Below are 17470 nucleotides of genomic sequence, written 5' to 3' on the forward strand. Positions count from 1 at the left end.
CGGCGGCCGACGCGGAGGCGCCTGCGGCCACCGCGCCGCGGCCGAAGGCGGCCGCGCCCGCCGAGGCGCCCGAGGCGGCGGCTCCCGACCCGGCTCCCCCCGCGCCCGCGCCCGAGGCGGCCGCTCCCGACGACGGCGAGCCGGCTCCCGCCGCGGCAGACGACGACGCCCTCCCGGTTGGCGAGCGGGCCGCGCCCGAGCCCGCTCCGGCGCCCGCTCCGGCGGCGCCAAAGCCGAGCAAGATGGAGCTGCTGGGCAAGATCGACGACATCGAGACGGTGATCGAGGAGAAGGAGAAGATCATCGAGGTCGCCGAGGCGAAGCGTACCGCCGCGCAGCGCGCCGCCGCCCTCGTCGAGGCCAAGGCGCTCCAGGCGAGCACCCCGAGCGGCGCGGACGGTGGCGGCTCGTCATCGACGGCCTCGCGGCGCGAGGCGATGTCGATCCCCGACCTGATCGAGCTGCTCTACATGCGCAACGCGAAGGCGGCCGAGAAGTCGCACGAGGCGCTTCTCGCCCGGCTCGAGGAGGGCGGCCGCGTGGGGCGGAACGACGAGCCCGTCTTCGCCTCCGAGCTGCCGCTGTACCGCGCCAACCTCGCCAGCCGCGCAAAGATGGCGCGGCGGCTGCTTCCGGCGGTGCGCGAGCGCGCGCAGGGCCTCGAGCAGACGAACGCGCAGCTCCGCGCGCGCTTCTCCCAGCTGCAGCGCGCGTGGGACACCGCGACGGCCAAGCGCGAGCGGGAGCGCGAGAAGCGCAAGTCGCTCAAGACGGCTCACGACGACGGCGCCAGCGGCGGGCGCGCCAGCCGCAACCGCACGGTCGGCTCCTTCGACGTCGTGCGGTCGGAGGAGGAGATGAACGCAGTGCTGGCGCAGCTCGCCGAGCAGGAGAAGAAGGAGCGCAACGACGACTGGTGCCGCGCCAATTGCGCGGTCCCGACGCCGATGCTGCTCGAGCCGCTCCTGTCTGCCACGCCGACGTTTATACCGCGCAACGGCGTCATCCCGGACGTGATGGCGGACGAGCGCGAGCGGAAGAAGCGGATGGTGTGGAGCGAGGAGGAGGAGGCCCTCTTCACCGCAAAGTACCTCACCTACCCCAAGAACTTCCGCAAGATTGCCTCCTTCCTCGAGTGGAAGTCGCCCGGCGACTGCGTCCAGTTCTACTACCTCAACAAGTACAAGCTCGACCTCAAAAAGACGCTGCTGAAGACGCAGCGCCGCCGCCCCGGCTCGACGCCGCGTGCGTTCCGCGAGGTGCAGGCCATCACGCCCGCGCGCGCCGTCGAGGCGCCCAAGCCGGTCAACGACAAGGACTTTGTCACCAACCCCTTCCGGCAGGGCATGCGCGCGCGCGCGCGCAACTTCTCGTACAAGGAGTCGGACATCGCCTCCCGCGCAGAGGGGTCGGAGGAGGTCGCCGAGCCTGCGGCCGCACTGCCGCCGCTGCCGCCGCTCCCCGCCAGCGGCGCCACCTCGAACCGCTGGTCGGACGCGGAGCGCAGCAGGCTCGCCGCGGCGGTGCAGCGGCACGGCACCTCGGCGTGGGCGCAGGTCGCGCAGCAGGTGGGGACAAAGACGTCGACGCAGTGCAAGAACTATTACGCAAACTACCGCGACCGGCTGCCCGGCCTCGGCGGCAAGGAGGAGGCCGCCGCCGGCGCCAAGCGCGAGCGGGAGGAGGGGTCCGGTCCGGCGAGGAGCGGCAAGAAGGCGCGCGAGCTCAAGGGCGGCAAGGACAAGAAGAAGGCGCTCGCGGCGCACAGCGGGAGCGCGGCTGGCCAGCTGCACGAGCCGGAGGATGCCGTGGCAGCGGTCGCAGCTGCGGCGGCGCACGCGAGCGCGCAGCCACAGCTACCTCCGCCACAGCCACCTCCGCCGCAGCCACCTCCGCCGCAGCCTCCTCCGCCGCCTGAGCCGCCTGAGCCAACGCAACCGCTCACGCAGCAGCAGCAGGCGCAACCGCCGCAGCAGCAAGCGTCACTGCCGCCGCCGCAGCAGACGCAGCCGCCACCGCAGCAGACACCGCCGTCGCCGCAGCAACAGCCTCAGCAGGCGCGGGCTTCGCCGAGTGGTCCCGGAATGCACGCTGCGATAGCAGCCGCGATCGCCGCCGGGGCGGCAGCTATCGGTACTCCCCCGGTGAAGCCCGAGGCCAAGGCCGAGCTGCCGCCCCCTTTGTCCGGTGCGGATGTGCCGGCCGCCGCCGCCGCCCCTCCAGCCGCTGAGCCCGAGGGCGATGCGGGCGCCGCCACCGCAAGTGCCGAGCGCGAGCCCAGCGACGCAGGAGACTCTGCGATGGCAGACGCCTCTGTCAGCTGAGTCTCCTTTTTTGTCTCTATTGTACATGCAAATAACAGAAAAGAGGACACCTCCACCGTAGCGCTGTGCAGGTGGGTGTCGGAATACGGAGAACAGCGCGAGTCGCGAGGCCGAGGGGGTTGTTGTTGTTCTCGGTTCTCGCGAGCTCCACGACCTCCCGGCTCCCGCGACCTGTCTCGCTGTCCAACCAAGTCCGGATGTCGCCGCGTCACTTGGGCTGGTTGGGCAGCCGGAAGAGTTCTCCGAGCGCCTGAGAGACGACGGTGGCGTGCTGGCTCGAGATGCGGCGGCGATGGGCTCTTGGCAGCGGCAGGGCGAAAGGGGGGGGAGGTGGGCCTTTCGGAAGGAGGCGCAGTTGTACTCGAGCAAGCCCTGCTGCTGCATCACAGACTCCTTGAGGATGCAGACCTGCGGAGGAGCGGGGCTCGAGCCGCGCGGGGAGGGGCGAGGGGGGCGAGGAGGGGTTCGCGGCGCAAGCGGACCAGCGCGAGCGAGCGGTTCATCTCTCGCAGAAAGAGGGCGGTGCCGTTGTTGAGAGTGATGACGCAGTTTGAGGCGGTGGAGCCAGTGCCGTCGTCAGCCCCCTCGCCGAGGCCTGAAGCGAGGCAGGGCGGAGGTGAGCACACCTCGAGTCTGTCTGCCGCCTGTGCTGCTGCAGCCGCGCCGTAGATGCAGGAGACGTCGATGACGACGTCGATCATGTCGGCGCAGAGCTCGTACGACTGCATGTCGACCTGCGCGTGCGGCGGTGCGACGCGGGGTGAGGCTCATCTTGCATCTCGGCTGCATCTCGGCTGCATCTCGGCTGCATCTCACCAGCGACGAGTCGGTTGCGATGTAGATCTTCGAGACGACGTCGAAGAGGAAGGCCTGGGAGGGGAGAAGGCGCGAGAGGGGGGTGGGTAGGTGTGTGTGTGTGTGTGAGTGTGTGTGTGTGTGCCTTCTCGATGCGGCACGAGGCGACGAGGATGTCGAGCAGCGACTCGAGGGTGGGCAGCTGAGGGATGAGCTGCTGCACCACCTGCTCCAGGCCGGGGGGGCCAGGGTGTGTGTGCGTGTGCGTGTGTGTGTGTGTGTGTGTGTGTGTGTGTGTGTGTGTGTGTGTGTGTGTGTGTGTGTGTGTGTGTGTGTGTGAGGGGCCGAGGAGGGGCTGGGTCGGGGGGGGGGGGGGGGGGGATGCTCCTTGGAGAAGGCCTCGAAGACGGAGTGGTCGTAGATGGAGGTGAGGTGAAAGTTGACCTGTGGCGGGAGGAGGGCTGTGGGTGCTCCGTGTCGCCCCTCCTCGCCCTCACCTCCCCCCCGCCGCCGCCACCCGCCCCCTCCCTCCCACGCGCCTTGACGTGCTGCAGCCGTGCGGCGGTGAGCTCCTCGGAGAGGTGCGCCTTCGGAGATTTAATATTACTTAGATCAGGAGAGTAATTAATTAAGGCGGTGAGCTCCTCGGAGAGGTGCGCCTTCAGGGAGGGTCCGAGGAGGGTCGAGCAAGGGTCCGAGAGGGATCGGAGAGGGCTCTGGAAGGGCCGCTCAGAGGGACGCCTGCAGCTCGCGCTGGCACTCGATCCGCTGGTCCTCGGAGAAGGAGTCCACCTGGCGGCGGCGACAGGCAGGTGTCGGGGGCGTGTGAGGGACGTGTCCTGGACGTGTCCTGGGCAAGAGTGTGGCCCTCCGTCCGGCGGAGGGAAGGTCCGGCCGGTCGGCGGCGCTGGGAAGGCAGTGTGCTGGGCGCGAGGGGCGGGCGGCGGGCGGCGCTGCGGTGGCGGCGGTGGCGGGCGGAATGCCTTGTGCACGAGAACCTCGAAGACGATGCTCGGGTTGATCCGGTACGCCGTCCCTATCGTGGCCTGGAGGAGGGAGGCGGGTGGGTTGGCCACAGCCGAGCACAAGGGCTGGCCCACGCTCAGGCGGCCGTTACCTGCAGCCGCGCGAGCGCCTCTGCGTGGTCGTCCTGCGCATCGATGACCCAGACGAGTGCGCTGCAGCCGCCAAAGGTGAGCTCGGGCTTGACGGCGGCCGAGGTGGTGTCAACGTGGCCCGGAAAGTCCCAAACCTCGAACTGCACAAAGGAGGAGTTCGCAATGTCGTTCTTGACAAGCTTATTCGTCGGCTCCAGGAAGAGCGTCTCGTGTGGGGACATCTTGTGGAAGACGACCTTCTGGATCGACGACTTACCGGCGCGCCGCGCGCCCATCAAAAGCACGCGGGGCGTCGAGGGCCCGTCGTGGCGGGCGGATGCCATTGGTGGCAGAGCGTTCGCAACCGCCCGAGGTGTGCCGGGGCAGCTAGCGGCGAGAGTTCGCCCCCGAGAGTTCGTCTCTTGGTGCGAAAGAATTCTCGCAGAGCATGACCTGGGGCATGACCTAGGGCGCCGCCGCCGGCATCGCGGCAAGCCAACTAGCCAATCGGGGGGTCCAAATCATCATCTCGCTTTTTTGATTCTTTTCTCTTGGACCCCCAAACGCCAGGGAAACGACCATCTCCTTCGACTCAGGGGCCGAGCGGGTGGGCTAGATCTAGAAGCCCAGGAGCTTCCGCGCCCACCCGATGATCTCCTTGTCTGCGGGCAGCTTCGCGACGGTGGAGCCCTTGTCCTCGCCCCTCTTCTGCCAGTCGGGCAGGCTCATCTTGCACTCCGCGATGGAGCCGCTGGCGGTGAAGTACTCGTTGTCGTGCACAACCGTCTTGGCCGCACCGTCGCAGGCGAAGCCGCCGACGTCGTTGCCAGTGAGGACGAGCTTGTTGTCGTAGAAGCGGTCCTCGTGCCCCGGCCGCTGCGAGCACACGCCGAGGCCCCGGCCGACATAGGCGTACACGTTGGAGTAGTGGTGGTTGTCGTGGCCGCCAAAGTCGTTCTTCATGCCCTGCCCGCCGTAGACGAGGAAGTTGTGGTGCGTCTTGTAGTACGCCGAGCCGTCGTCATTGTCGACATCCTCCTGCGGCGTGGGCGGCGGCGTGAGGGGCGGCGTGAGGGCGGCGTCGCAAGTGGCAGGAGGCGGGCCTGCGGGCTGTAGTTGTCGATGAAGAAGTTGTGATGGATCTCGCGCCACGCCATCGTCATCGAGGCGCTGCCGTCGCGCACCGTCGTGAGGAAGGGCTGGCGGTCCCACGAGTTGAACGGGCCGTGGTCGCCGCTCTCGCGGCAGGTGGAGAAGACGAGATTGTGCGAGATCTCGTCGCCGCCGCCGAAGCCGTCGTTGGCGTTGATCCCAGCGCGCGGCCCGTTGAAGAAGACGTTGCCGCTCACCTACCGTGGGACGCGTCGTGGACGCGTCGTGGACGCATCGCCGCGGCCCGTTGGAAAGAGACGTCGCCGCGCGCCGTCGACTGCGCCGTCTTGGCCTGCACGAAGAAGGACGACTGCTTCTCGTAGAGGCCAACCTCGCGGGCGCTGCAGCCGGAGACGGTGGTGTAGCGCGGGTGGTTGCCGTCTGTCCCGTCCACCCCCGCGTGCGGGTAGTTTTCGATCCGCTCGCCGGGCCTGCCCGGGTCGGACGCCTGAGGGGACGCGTCGCGGACGTGTCACGGTCGTGTCATGCATGGGCCACGGGTCCGCTCGGGCCCCGACGCCGTCTCGTTGGTGTACCCCCACGCGGCGACCGCATTCCCTCCGACGAAGGCGAAGTCGGAGTTGGTGATGGCGGCGTGGCGGTTGTACCCCGACACCATCACCGCGTTCCCGTCGACCCGCTCGAAAGAGCACGCGTCGAATCGGACCCCCTCGGTGCCCTGCAGGAAGACGGCGCCCACGCGGTCCAGCGCCCAATCGCCGGCGGACGGGACGCCGTGCGGGTCCATGTACGTGTAGCGCGCGGCGCGGAAGGTGACGCCGCTGTGCGAGATGCCGCGCGCCTGCAGACGCGTCAGAGCCGGTCCAGGGCCGGCCCGCGGGCGAGGGGGCGCCGCTCTGGGAGACGGCGCGCACCGGCGCCCAACGCGACGCGCTGATGTTGACGAGCGTGCGGAGCGAAGGCGCGACGACCGACGCGGCGGCGGGCGGCGGCCCGGTGCCATTGTAAAAGAGGTAGAGCCGCTTCGCCTTCGTGTCGAAGAAGAACTCGCCCGGCGCGTCGAGCTCCTCGTAGATGTTCTCCACGAAGAAGTCGCCGCCGCGGTTTTCGCCGCGCGCGCCCTGGTTGCCGCCCTTGCCAAACGTGAAGTTGCCGGAGGAGGCGTTGTACGCGCCCACCTCGAACATCCAGTTGGCCCAGCGCGCAGGCCGCCACACGAAGAAGAGTGCGCCTACTCGCGGCCTTCTCGCCCGTGAGTCGCAGCCGTGTGTCGCAGCCGCCAGACGAAGCGAGAGGGGCCTACGGGCGAGCTCGGAGGCGCTCCGAGAGGGCCCCTGCAGGTGCCTCCGCGCGAGGGAGCGGGCGCCGGACGGGTCCTTGTACGGCGCGTGCGGCAGCGCGCCAGGCTTGGGCGTCACCCCCGACGGCGTGCGGAAGGCGAAGGCGCCTCCGCCAGACGGGTGGCGCGAGCACCAGTACGAGACGGGAGGGTCGTAGACGGAGCAGAGCCCGCCTGCTCGCGGCGTGAGGGGGTGTGAAGAGGCGCTCCTCGCAGAGGAGGCTCGCGCTCCAACCGAGCCCGACCCACTCCAATCATGTAGTGCTCGAACCAGCCGCCGTTCGGGCGGTCGTGCGAACTGGCGTTGTCCGTGTAAAAGTGGACGGGCCCGAACTTGTTGAAGTCGGGCGGCGTCCAGTCGGCGTCCTTCTCGGAGACCATCCCGCCGTAGCCGGGCGACACCTCGATCCCTCCCGGCAGGTTCGGGTAGCGCGCCTGCACGAAGGCTCAGAGAAGGCTCAACAGCGCCGGCTCGTGTGCGGAGATGCCGGCCGGCAGGCTGGGGCAGCGCGCCCGCGTCGCGCGCACGCCGTCGATCTGCAGGCCCGGGATGTCGTCCACCCCGCTCACGTCGGCGACCCAAATGTTGGTCGTCTCGTTGGCGGCGTTGCGACGCCCCACGTCGTGCGGCCTCCACGCAACCTTGAGCTCGACCCCGCCCGAAACGACCGGCACTTCGCCGGGGTGCGCCATGACCCGCAGGTTGGAGTGAGAGGCGTTTAGCGTGATTGTGGAGGAGAGGAAGTGCGTCCCTCCTCGGAGCACCACGGTGCGCACGGCGCTCGCCGCGGCGCGGTCGCAGGCCAGCTGGATCGACCGCAGCGGTGTCGCCTCGGTGCCTGCGCCCTCGTCGTCGCCCGCAGGTGAGACAAAGATGCTCCCCGAGGGCGCAGGCTCAGGCTGGAAGGGCGACGTTGCGTCGGCGCCGCGCATCGGCGCCGTGCAGCCCGGTCCATTCAGTCCAAGCGCGTAGTAGAGCGACTCAAAGGAGCCCAAGCGGGGCAGCAGCTTCCGGCCGTAGTCGTAGGCCGCTTTGCGCATTTCGCAGTCGAACGAGGCTGGGACCTTGTCCGCGTGAGGCGCCCGGATCGGCCATTTGTTGCTGCTGCCGGCCGCCGTCGCAACGGAGAGCCCAACAATCATCATACGAGCCCTGAAAACATGGGAAAAAGAATTGTGGCGCCCTAGAGATTTCCCATCCCTGTCCTTCTCCCACCCCTCGTTTGGCGTGCCCGTTTTATTTATTTATTTTATCCCATCCCCCGTGTGGTTTCTTTCTTTTTACGACGAGATTGGAACGACCGCGAGGTGGCATGAAGGTCACGAGAGATAGGGGGGGAGGAGGCAGACGCCCAAGGGAACACTCCTTTCCTTAAAATCCCTGTGTGGTGGCGGCCTGTGCGGTTCTCCCATCCCCCCGTGGGTTCGCGTGTTTTCCTTCTTTCCTTTTATTACACCGGGCGCGGAACTGGGAGAGAGAGATTGTTGTGGGTGCGGGACTCGACTGGCGCGCACTGGCACGGACACGGGACACCGGGTGCACGCCAACATGCACCGCGGCCACCAGCGGAGAGAGCCGCCACGGTAAGCAACGTTGAAATGCAGCCCACTCCGGGATGTCTGTGTGTGACAGTGTGTGTTTGTGCCTTTCGGTTTGTTTCGTTGAACAGGCGCTCTCAGAAGAATGAGAATGATGGCCCACACTCACAATTTACTGCACGAAAGAACAAAGGTCAAAGCAAGCGACTGGTCGGTTCCATCTCAGTCACAACGACAGAACGAGACGGGCTCGATAGTCATGTGAGCGCGCGCGCACACGTTGGTCTGAGTGCCCTCGACACAGGTTCCAGCTCGGGTAGCTACAGGTTCAAGCGGCGGCCGGCACTGGGCTCGAATGGACAGGCGACGGCGGGGCGCTCGACCTGGCGCTCGACACGAGGTCCAGCACAACGCCGCCGCCGCTCTTGCAGTTCTGCTTGAACATCCCTAGCTCGAGCGAGGTGACGCCCTGGTACGCTCCCGAGGCCTCGGGCACGATGGCGACGCACGTCACCTGCGAGAGGTCCACCGCCTCGCCGCGCGTGATCCGGCTCACCTTGATGGCCTCGGTGGTGGTGTAGATGGCGAGCGGCTTGGCGTCCATGTTTAGCACATGCGTGAACTCGCCCGGCCACGCCTGCGCGAGCTTGATGAACTGCGTCCACGCCTGGTAAAACTTGGTGTTATTCGGCCCGCCCAAGCCCTTCATGATGTCTGACCTGCCGCAGTTCTGAGTCAGCTTGAACGCCGGCACCTTGGCCTCCGTCTCGAAGAAGGCGAGTGCGCCTTCAACCTGCGTCCGGGTGCCAGGGTGCGGGGTGGCGGGCGGGCGTCACGGGCGGGCGGGGCCCAAGGGCATCGGGCGGGCGGGGCCCAAGGACGGGCGGAGGGGGTGGGGGCAATACGGTCAAGGATAGGTGGCGCAACGAAGCGACACCGCTCCGACTAATACACTCGCACCGGGTCGTTCTCCGTCCAAACCAGCTGCAGCGTGCCCTGTGCCACATCATTCCAAACCAGCGAGCCGCAGGTCGACGGCTTCTTCTGCTCGCGCTCGCGCTGTGAGAGCCGAGGCGCAGGAGCCGAGGCCTCACCACCGGGTGTTGAGGACGCGCAGCCCATCACGGGCTAAGCTTCGGGAGGAGTAGAGCTTGACGCGTCCAGCAGTTGCAGAGCACCGAGTAGGGCTTGGCCGGCAGCCGCGCCTCGCCTCGATTGACTTGCAGAGCACCAGTGCTTGCTTATCACGCATCGAAAAAGAAAACCGCGCCGGCGCTAGAGTGATGAGATGAGAGCGCCAGTGGAGTTGGGGCTGGCTGAAATGAATTCTTTTTGTCAAACTAAGGCGAGGCGCCCGCAAGGCGCGACTCCTCGCCAGGCTGCTCCGCGGAGCGCAATATACATGCAGCCTCTCGCTCTCTCCGCCTGCAACGCCTCGTGCAGCGGCCGCGGCGGGTGCTTCGGTTGGCGGGACGCCCGCTTCCCACCCGTGTGCGTCTGCCCGACACGGTGGGAGGGCCTCTCCTGCGACCGGGCGAAACTCAACCCGTACGCGACCATGTCGCCAAAGCAGCTCTTGGCCCTCGGCGCCAAGCTGGAAGACGAGGAGTCCATGAGCAAGCGGTGGATAGCAAAGCACGGGGTCGCGTGCGCAACGGCCGTGGCGCCAAGCTGCGGCGACTGCGGAGACAAGCAGACGGGAGCCGAGGCGGTCGACCCATGCGGTGGCGACTGCGTCCGCAGGGACGGCGTGTGCCTTTTGGCGGAGCGAAACGTCGACAGGACCGCCGCCAGGTCCGGCGGCCGGGCCGCCGCCAAGCCGCGGCACAAGAAGCGGCGGGTGCTTCGGGACGCAGGCCGGGCCGACGCCGTGACGAGCGAGCGACGGCTCCTCGAGCGCGTCGCGGCGGCTCGGTCGGCACAGGAGCTGCTCTCCGGCGGCCGGGTGCCGCAGCTGCCGCAGTTCGCATCCTCGCCGCTCGTGCAGCGGGAGCGGGGCCGGTACGAGGAGGAGTGCCTCTGCACCGCCCGGATCGAGGCGCGCCGCGCCGCGCTGCACGCGGACCTGTCTCGCGTGCTTGTGGTCGACATGCGCTTCCCGTGGAACGGCGTGGGCAACTCGCTCACGCGCTGGCTCGCCGTCCTCCAGCTCGGCCTCGCCGCCGGCCGCGCCACCTTCCTGTGGATGTCGGACGGAGGCTTCGAGCCGTGGCGGCCCGGCTCAAACAGCAGCGCCGAGTCGGGCGAGGTGCGGCGCGGGTCAGCGCTTCGAGCGGCGCGGGTCGGCGGCAGCCGGGCTCGGAGGGCGGGGCCCCGGCGCTTCGACCTCGGCGAGTTCTTCAGCGCGGTTGGGGCGGATTACCGCTGGGGCCGCGCGCCGCTGCGGCGGCTGCGGCGGGCGCTCGCCGCGCGCAACGAGAGCCAGACGCCGTACTTGGCTCGCTACTCGTGCGCAAGGCACACGTGGGCGTGCGTGGCGCCGAGGCGGCCGCGAGAGCGTACCTCCCCCCGCCGCGCCTCTCCTGCCCACCCCTCCCTCCCCTTCCGTGCAGGATCGAGTACGGCCCTGCCGACCGCTCCACCGCCGCCGAGCCGGGCTGGCGGGAGGCTCCTCCGCCGCGCTTCGGCGGGCCGACCGTCCACATGGGCGGCTCGCTCGAGGCGCCTCGACGCGGGGCCGGGCTCCTCCCTCCCTCCTCCCTTTTCGCCACCGCTGGAGGTGCCCCTTTGTAGGACGAGAAGGACGGGCTGATCGTCGGCTTCCTGGCCACGAGGACGGAGCCCTTCATCTTGCTCGAGATGCAGCAGCAGACCGCCTTCGAGCAGTCCAAGCCCTTCGCCGCCCTCGTCACCGCAAACGGCGCGCCAGCCAGCCAGTCGCCCCTCCTCCCCGCCCCGCCCTCGGGGCGACCGCCTTGCCGGTGGGCTGGTCAGAGCAGCGGTCGAATCAGTGATCAATCGGCTCATGAGTGTCTTGCAGGTTGGCCGCAGAGCAGCCGCCGCGCCGCGTGGAGCACGGGGTCGGCGGTCCCGTACAGCCTGCCCTTCGGCGGCGCCGGCGCGTGCACCCCCAGCTCCGACTCGCGGGGCGCGGCTGCGGGCGGCGCCGCGGGCAGCGCTGCGGGCGGCGCTGCGGGCGGCATTCGTGACAGGCGTTCGGCCATGACCGCCACGCTTTGCTCAAAGACGCCTCGACACGAAGCCCTCTCGTCTGAGTAGGGGCGCCAAGGAAATGTGGCGTCCGGCGGTTTCGCCAAAGGCGGGCGCGGCGGCGGGCGCGCCGGCGCTTGCCTCTTCTTTGTCGACGGCGCCGTGGGCGGAGCCCGTGCGCGCGATGCCTCGCCAATCCGCCAGCCGGCGGACGTCGCGCCAGCTGCCGCTGTGCGCGAACTACGCGATGCTCCGGCCGCGCCGCCGGCTGCAGGCGGCGATGCTTCCCGCGCTCGGAGAGCTGAGCCGCTTCGAGTTCCCGGTGGGCTTGCACTTGCGGACCGGCTACGCCGACTGGTCGTACCTCAACACGCGCCGCCATCGGTCTGGCGCGACGGTGGCCGACGCTTCGGCGAGCGCCGCCGCCGTCGCGCCGCGCATGTCCCTCCCCGCGCAGTGGCGCACTTTCGAGTCTGCTCTCCTCGACTGCACCGACCCGGCGTGGCGTGGCGGGCCGTGCTTCAACTGGAGGAACCGGCAGCACCGCTCGCCCACGCTCGCCGACGCCACACGCGATTGCGGCGACGGGGAGCCACCGGCGCTGCGCGCCCCTTCCAACGGCACGCTCGCCGCCGCGTTTGGGTGCGCCGCCGTATACGGCGAGCGGTTTGCCGAGCGTTTGGGCGCGGCCGACCGGCGCGCGGCCCGCAGCAGCAACAGCGGCAGCGGCAGCAACAGCGGCGGCGGCACCGGCGGCGGCAGCGGCGGCGGCAGCAGGGGCGGTAGCGATGGCAGCTGGGGCTTGCTCGTGCTCGGCGACTCGCCCGCCCTGCCTTCGCTTGCGCGCGCGCTGCCGCTCTTTGCGCGCCGCGTCGTCGACACCGCCGCCATCGGCCCGATCGGCCACACTTCGCGCACGGTGCTCTGCGACGCCTCCGGCGGCGGCAGGTGCGCCGAGGAGGGCGCGGCGGACCCGTCGGGCGCGTGGACGCGCGCGATGGTCGACTTTTACCTCGGCGGGCTGACGTCCGCGTTTGTCTCGGCGCTCTTCTCCTCGTGGCAGGCTGCGATGCTGTCGCGCTCGCTGCTCTGCTGCAAGCGGCGCATGCACTTTGGCGCCATGTACAGCCAGGCCAACTCGCACCGCGACAAGCCAATGCCCAACGTGACCTTCCTCCAGGCGGTGACGCAGACGGCGGTTCGCGGCGAGGTGGAAGGAGGGGGCGCGTGAGCGGGGCGAGTGGGGTGGAGGCGAGAGAGGGTAGCACCTCACGCGCCGCAGACACAAGGGGGGAGGCTGAGTATAAAGCTTTGCTGGAGCGGTGGGCCGAGAGTTGGCCGCTACGCGCTCGAGCTAAAAGTGTGTGTGTGCAGACAAATCCCTTTTCCAGCTGTGAAGAGATGGAGAGAGGGAGGGAGAGGGATAAATAAATAAAAACGGGACACCTCTAAAGCCGTCCTAAATAAATAAATAAATAAAAACGGACACCTCTCTACTGTTGAGATGGGTAAAAAGGAACATGTCCCCGCCCTTGCGATCTTTGTGCAGGGTTCTTTGTGGGTGTGGTCGGCGACTAGCCGGGGTCGTCCTCCCGATGGGGGACTAGCACTAGCCGTCTTCCACATGTGGTCCCTCGGGTCCGCCTGCTGCTCCTAATCTCTTCGTACGACTACACGTCCTCCGAGGGAGAGGGAGAGAGCGAGAGTGGGGTTGCGTTTTGTATGGCAACACCAAACACAGACACGGCGGTAACCGGCCGGGCACACGGATTCACCGTGTGGCACACGCGGGCCACAGTGACACGCGACACGGACGCCCACGCCGCGCGCGCGAGAATTCAGAATATGCAATGGCGGGGTTGTGTTTCTTGTTCGCTGGCTGTTCGGCCCTGCGAGACGACGCCGGCCCGCAGGCCGTGTGCGTGTCCTGGTTGTTTCTTTTTTTCGTCTTCATTGCTTCTTGCCTGAAGCGCAAAGGTGTGAAGAGCGGCTCGGGATTAAGCTCGGTTTACCCCCCCCGGGGTACGCGTCCACCGAGCTCGCCACCGGGACGCATGTCGAAGTTGTCAGAACGTGTGGCCATGGCCGACGTTGCGGCGCTCGAGGCTGAGATCGACCGGCTCCACGCTTACTGTGAGCGCCACGGCCTCAACTCGCGCGGCGTCTCTGACATTGTCGGGCGTGAGTTTGCGCTTCCCGTGGACGCCGAGCACAAGGCGACGGAGAGATAGATTTTTAGCAATACCAAACAACTCTAACACTCACACGTCATTTGGGGCCTGGAGCCCTGTTCACGCGCGCGCGAGACGTGCAGACAGGGTTTGTTTTGTAGGCGACGGTGCTCCAGGTGACGACGGCGGCGCAACCGCACATGAGGGCATTCCACCTCGCGTGGCTGGGCTTCTTCTCCACCTTCTTCTCCACCTTTGCGCCCGCGCCTCTGATGCCGTACATCAAGCCGGCTCTCGGCATCTCGAAGCGCGAAGCTGCGGTCGCTGGCATGGCGAGTGTAGGCGAGCTCTACTACTCTCGGCCACATCTCAGCTCGATACTACTCCGTGCCAGGGAGGCGGTATGTACTACTCTCACCACTTGTCACCTCGGGGATAGTAGCCGTAGGCAACCTTAGTTCCAAGATCTGGCCCCTATATCCACCCCAAGCGAGGACCTCGGCTCCATCTCAGGCTCCACCATCTTCTTCCGCCTCATCATGGGGCTCGTCGCTGACACGATTGGCGCCCGGCGGGGAATGGCGGCCTGCCTGCTGGTCACCACCCTCCCCATTCTCGGCATGATGTACGTGCAGGACGCCACGGGCTTCATCGTGTGCCGCGGGCTCATCGGCATCAGCCTCGCCTCCTTCGTCGCCTGCCAGGCCCTTCCCTCTCTCCCCACAGCCGACTCATGCAAGGTAGTAGGCAACCTTAATTCCATAGTCACACAATCTGCCGCCCCCCTGTCCCCTCACTGCACCGCCGCCCTCTCCGCGCCACGCAGGCGTGGGTCAGTGTCATGTTCAGCAAGCCGATCGTCGGCCTGGCCAACGCCACGGCCGGAGGGTGGGGCAACCTCGGCGGCGGAATCACCAACCTGGCGATGCCGTTCGTGTTCCTCGCCGTGCGCGACTCCTTCGCCCCGGGGGACAACGACGCGGCCTGGCGGCTCTGCTTCTGGCTCCCGGCCCTGCTCCACTTCGGCACCGGCCTCGCCACGCTCACCGGCCGCGACTTGCCCGACGGGAACGTCGACGAGCTCGAGCTCTCGGGCGCCAAGCAAAAGTCGCGCTCGGACGTCGTCCTCAAGGTTGGCTTCTCGAACCTCAACGGCTGGCTGCTCTGCGTGCTCTACGGCATGTCGTTCGGCGTCGAGCTGACCGTCACCAACGAGGCGGCGGCGGCCCTCTATTACTGCCACCATTCTCAGCAACGAGCCCCGCGAGACGCGACACTCAGCCGCGCCCGGCCCCGCGCAGGCGGCGACCTACTTTTTCGAGTACCACGGCCTGTCGGTCAAGCTCGCGGGGGCGCTCGCCTCGTGCTTCGGCCTCATGCGCGCACTCTCCAGAGCCAGCCGCGCTCACCCAGAGACGGCCGCGCTCACCCAGAGACGGCCATAGGTCACTCACCCCCGCGCTCGCTGCAGGAACCTCTTTGCACGCTCGCTCGGCGGCATCGCCTCGGACTGGCTCGGGAAGCGCTTCGGCATGCCGGGCCGCATTTGGAGCCTCTGGATCAGCCAGGCGCTCGAGGGCGTCTTCTGCTGCCTGCTCGGCCTGACGACGAGTGGCATGGCCCTCGAGGAGATCCCGGCCTCAAACACGGCCGGCCGCTGCGTGCTGCTCCTCTCCGTCTTTTCGATCTTTGTGCAGATGGCCGAGGGAGGCACGTACGCCATCGTGCCTCAGGTGAGCCGGTCGGCGCTCGGCGTCGTCTCCGGCATCGTGGGCGCGGGCGGCAACCTCGGCTCGGTCGTGACGACCGCCGCCTTCTTCGCGTCGTCCGACGCGCGCACCGACGACTCCTTTATCAAGATGGGCCTCGCCATCGTCGCATCCTCCTGCCTCTGCGCCCTGCTCTACTGGCCCGACGAGGCGTGAGCGGCGCCTCGCGTGGCCTCGCCATCGTCGCCCCACCCATTGTCACCGCGAACCGCGCCCTCCCCTGCTGCTCAGGGCGGAGCGCTTCTTGGCCCCCGGGCGCTCGGCCGCTTCAACCCGCAGCTCGTCCTCCCGCCGGAGGGCTACGGCGGCGCCGACGTCATCGACCTATCCGGCTTTGCCAAGGGAGCCCCCGCCACGGCGCGCAGCACCGTACTTAGCACCGTCAAGCTCTCCGAGTCGGTCTCCACCGCCAGCGAGTACGAGTCGAGCGCTGACGCCGAGAATGGCGACGGGAGCAAGGAGAGTGCCGCTGCGCCCGCGGCCACGCAGCCCTGCAAGCTCTGCTCGGCCGAGCTCCGCTCGGTGCTCTCTTCCGACGCCGTCGAGCAGGCGCTTAAGGGCCTGGCGCTCTCCCCGGCCGAGCTGCGCCACGAGGACGCGCTCGACGCGCTCCGCCTCGAGTCGCCCGGCCTCTCAACCGACGAGCTGCGCCGCCGCGCGATGAGTGCGGGGGGGGCCACAGACCGCTCGGCCCTCGAGCTGGTCTGAGCTAGAGTGCCGGAGCGCGCCAAGGGCCGCCCGGGCCGTCTCCGAGCCTGCCTCACTTCGGACTTGCATGGCCCGTGCATTCTCCTCGCGGGCCGAGAGCTGGCGGCTGCGCCTTATCTCGTCTCTCTCTTCGCTGCGCGCGCCTCTCCCATGCGGGTGGCGCTCGAGAGATTCCTGCGGAGCTGTCTCGCTTGCCTTGGCCCCACAGTGCCACTCGAGTCTCGACCGCGATATGGACCGGCCGCGCGTTTGTGGTAGCTGACTTTCATTGTAGCTCACCTCGGCGAGAACACCAGCATGTCGATTGTCGCGTGTCAACATATCTGAGACAAGAATAGAATCTAAAGAATCATACCATTACCTAACTCGGCGCGAAGCTCTCGCGTCTCGGCTCTGCCTCTGGCCTCTTCTGCGGCCGCTAGAGTCTAGAGACTAGAGTGTAGAGAGCTGCGCAGCGACGCTTCGAGGCGGCAGGAGAGAGCAGCTCGAGGCGCCGCACGGCACGAAGGCGCTGAGCTGGTACCTGGCTGGCGGCGCCCGCTCTTCTCTGGCGCCCTGGTCTCTGCCGCTGCCGCTCTTGCGCAAAAGAAATGAGGAGGCGTTGGTGCCGACCCAGTTCGCGGTCCTCTCTGCTCTGTCCCCGCGGCACGCACAGAAGGTGCGGGCAGGCAGGGGCCAGCCGAACTCGAAGTGCTCCACGGGGCAACGCGAGGCGCGAGCCCCATCTGCGATCTGGAGCGAGTCAGAGCTCCGCTTTGAGAGCTGCGCCTGCGGCTCGTTCATACAGGTCACAAAGAGAGAAGAGAGAGCGCAGGGCTGGTGCGTTAACATTAACACACACCTCAGGGGCAGCACTGACTACAGACTGTGGTCAACACTTGGTGCAAAGGTCGGTGTTAACACAGTTGAACGGCAGTTCCAAAACAGGCGTTAACACAGCCGTTAACACGGTGTGTCCTCGGGGTAAATCCCGGGCATACCTGCAAAAGTCCGGGTATACCCGAGAAATACCTGGATCCGCGTCAATACACTCTGCGGCGGCACTGTCTGCTCAATACGCGCACTGGACCATGTACTGCCCACGCGTGGAAGAAGGCGGCTGTGACGCAGCGCCAGGAGGCAGGCCACCGCGCGCCGGCGACACAGCTCCAACTGTCGACTGACCCCTGCACTTCCTCTCAGACTGGGAACTGTGACAAAAGCTGGTTGAGAGGATTGTCAGGAATCATCACACGAATCGCACGGTGGCTCACTTGACGAGATATACTTGCCCGACCAGTCCTGGAGGCACTGGCCACTGCCCAATGGTGTCGCTCAATCTCATTTCGATGGCTAGCCGGCACCGGGTCAAAGACAATGTGGAACCACATTGCGTCTCGAAGGTCGTGTGAATGCTCACCCGCTGTGGCTCTTTGAATCTATCTGTTAGCTCTGGTCTCACAACCACTAGCTATCCAGGTTCGTA

At 67.5% G+C, this 17470-nt stretch overlaps 5 protein-coding genes across 5 annotated transcripts; 2 read left to right on the plus strand and 3 right to left on the minus strand.

Annotated features, from left to right (window-relative positions):
• Positions 1 to 242: 242 nt before the first annotated feature.
• On the plus strand, positions 243 to 2357 carry EMIHUDRAFT_468737 (hypothetical protein; the record flags this gene model as incomplete). Its single annotated transcript, XM_005780509.1, has 1 exon — positions 243 to 2357. The coding sequence occupies one exon, from the start codon at positions 243 to 245 to the stop codon at positions 2322 to 2324; it is 2082 nt and encodes a 693-aa protein (XP_005780566.1). The 3' UTR covers positions 2325 to 2357.
• GTR2-1 (GTR2, GTR/RAG family GTPase) lies at positions 2331 to 4634 on the minus strand. The gene is made up of 11 exons (XM_005780510.1): positions 4237 to 4634; positions 4103 to 4165; positions 3861 to 3911; positions 3659 to 3706; positions 3507 to 3563; positions 3265 to 3345; positions 3141 to 3194; positions 2989 to 3058; positions 2807 to 2919; positions 2661 to 2732; positions 2331 to 2574 (listed from the first exon to the last, which is right to left on the minus strand). The coding sequence occupies exons 1-11, from the start codon at positions 4558 to 4560 to the stop codon at positions 2533 to 2535; spliced, it is 975 nt and encodes a 324-aa protein (XP_005780567.1). The 5' UTR covers positions 4561 to 4634; the 3' UTR covers positions 2331 to 2532.
• Positions 4635 to 4755: 121 nt separating this feature from the next.
• On the minus strand, positions 4756 to 7828 carry EMIHUDRAFT_457020 (hypothetical protein). Its single transcript, XM_005780511.1, has 8 exons — positions 7182 to 7828; positions 6914 to 7103; positions 6633 to 6842; positions 6244 to 6560; positions 5919 to 6170; positions 5628 to 5816; positions 5401 to 5565; positions 4756 to 5254 (listed from the first exon to the last, which is right to left on the minus strand). Exons 1-8 carry the CDS (start codon positions 7812 to 7814, stop codon positions 4835 to 4837), a joined length of 2376 nt encoding a protein of 791 aa, XP_005780568.1. The 5' UTR covers positions 7815 to 7828; the 3' UTR covers positions 4756 to 4834.
• A 707-nt stretch (positions 7829 to 8535) lies between these two features.
• EMIHUDRAFT_114298 (hypothetical protein) lies at positions 8536 to 9329 on the minus strand (the record flags this gene model as incomplete). The annotated part of the gene is made up of 2 exons (XM_005780512.1): positions 8536 to 9000; positions 9168 to 9329. The coding sequence occupies 2 exons, from the start codon at positions 9327 to 9329 to the stop codon at positions 8536 to 8538; spliced, it is 627 nt and encodes a 208-aa protein (XP_005780569.1).
• A 4360-nt stretch (positions 9330 to 13689) lies between these two features.
• On the plus strand, positions 13690 to 15453 carry EMIHUDRAFT_73160 (hypothetical protein; the record flags this gene model as incomplete). The annotated part of the gene is made up of 5 exons (XM_005780513.1): positions 13690 to 13866; positions 14023 to 14268; positions 14355 to 14732; positions 14830 to 14891; positions 15000 to 15453. Coding segments are annotated over 5 exons (1317 nt in total), but the record flags the coding sequence as incomplete, so codon positions are not given.
• Between the last annotated feature and the right edge of the window lie 2017 nt (positions 15454 to 17470).

Source organism: Emiliania huxleyi (assembly GCF_000372725.1).
Source record: "Emiliania huxleyi CCMP1516 chromosome Unknown EMIHUscaffold_213, whole genome shotgun sequence".
Lineage (NCBI taxonomy): Eukaryota > Haptophyta > Isochrysidales > Noelaerhabdaceae > Emiliania > Emiliania huxleyi.

What these genes read in the sequence shown, in the direction of transcription:
- EMIHUDRAFT_457020 (XM_005780511.1), bottom strand. Translation starts at nt 7,814, where the DNA reads ATGATGATTGTTGGGCTCTCCGTTGCGACGGCGGCCGGCAGCAGCAAC. An exon ending in AGTCGACGGCGCGCGGCGAC is followed by an intron (nt 5,566 to 5,627) that starts GTCTCTTTCCAA and finishes GTCCCACGGTAG; the next exon opens with GTGAGCGGCAACGTCTTCTT. An exon ending in GCCAGCCCTTCCTCACGACG is followed by an intron (nt 5,255 to 5,400) that starts GTGCGCGACGGC and finishes CCCACGCCGCAG; the next exon opens with GAGGATGTCGACAATGACGA.
- GTR2-1 (XM_005780510.1), bottom strand. Translation starts at nt 4,560, where the DNA reads ATGGCATCCGCCCGCCACGACGGGCCCTCGACGCCCCGCGTGCTTTTG. An exon ending in TCTTCGAGGCCTTCTCCAAG is followed by an intron (nt 3,346 to 3,506) that starts GAGCATCCCCCC and finishes GGCCTGGAGCAG; the next exon opens with GTGGTGCAGCAGCTCATCCC. An exon ending in CCTCGTGCCGCATCGAGAAG is followed by an intron (nt 3,195 to 3,264) that starts GCACACACACAC and finishes CTCCCCTCCCAG; the next exon opens with GCCTTCCTCTTCGACGTCGT.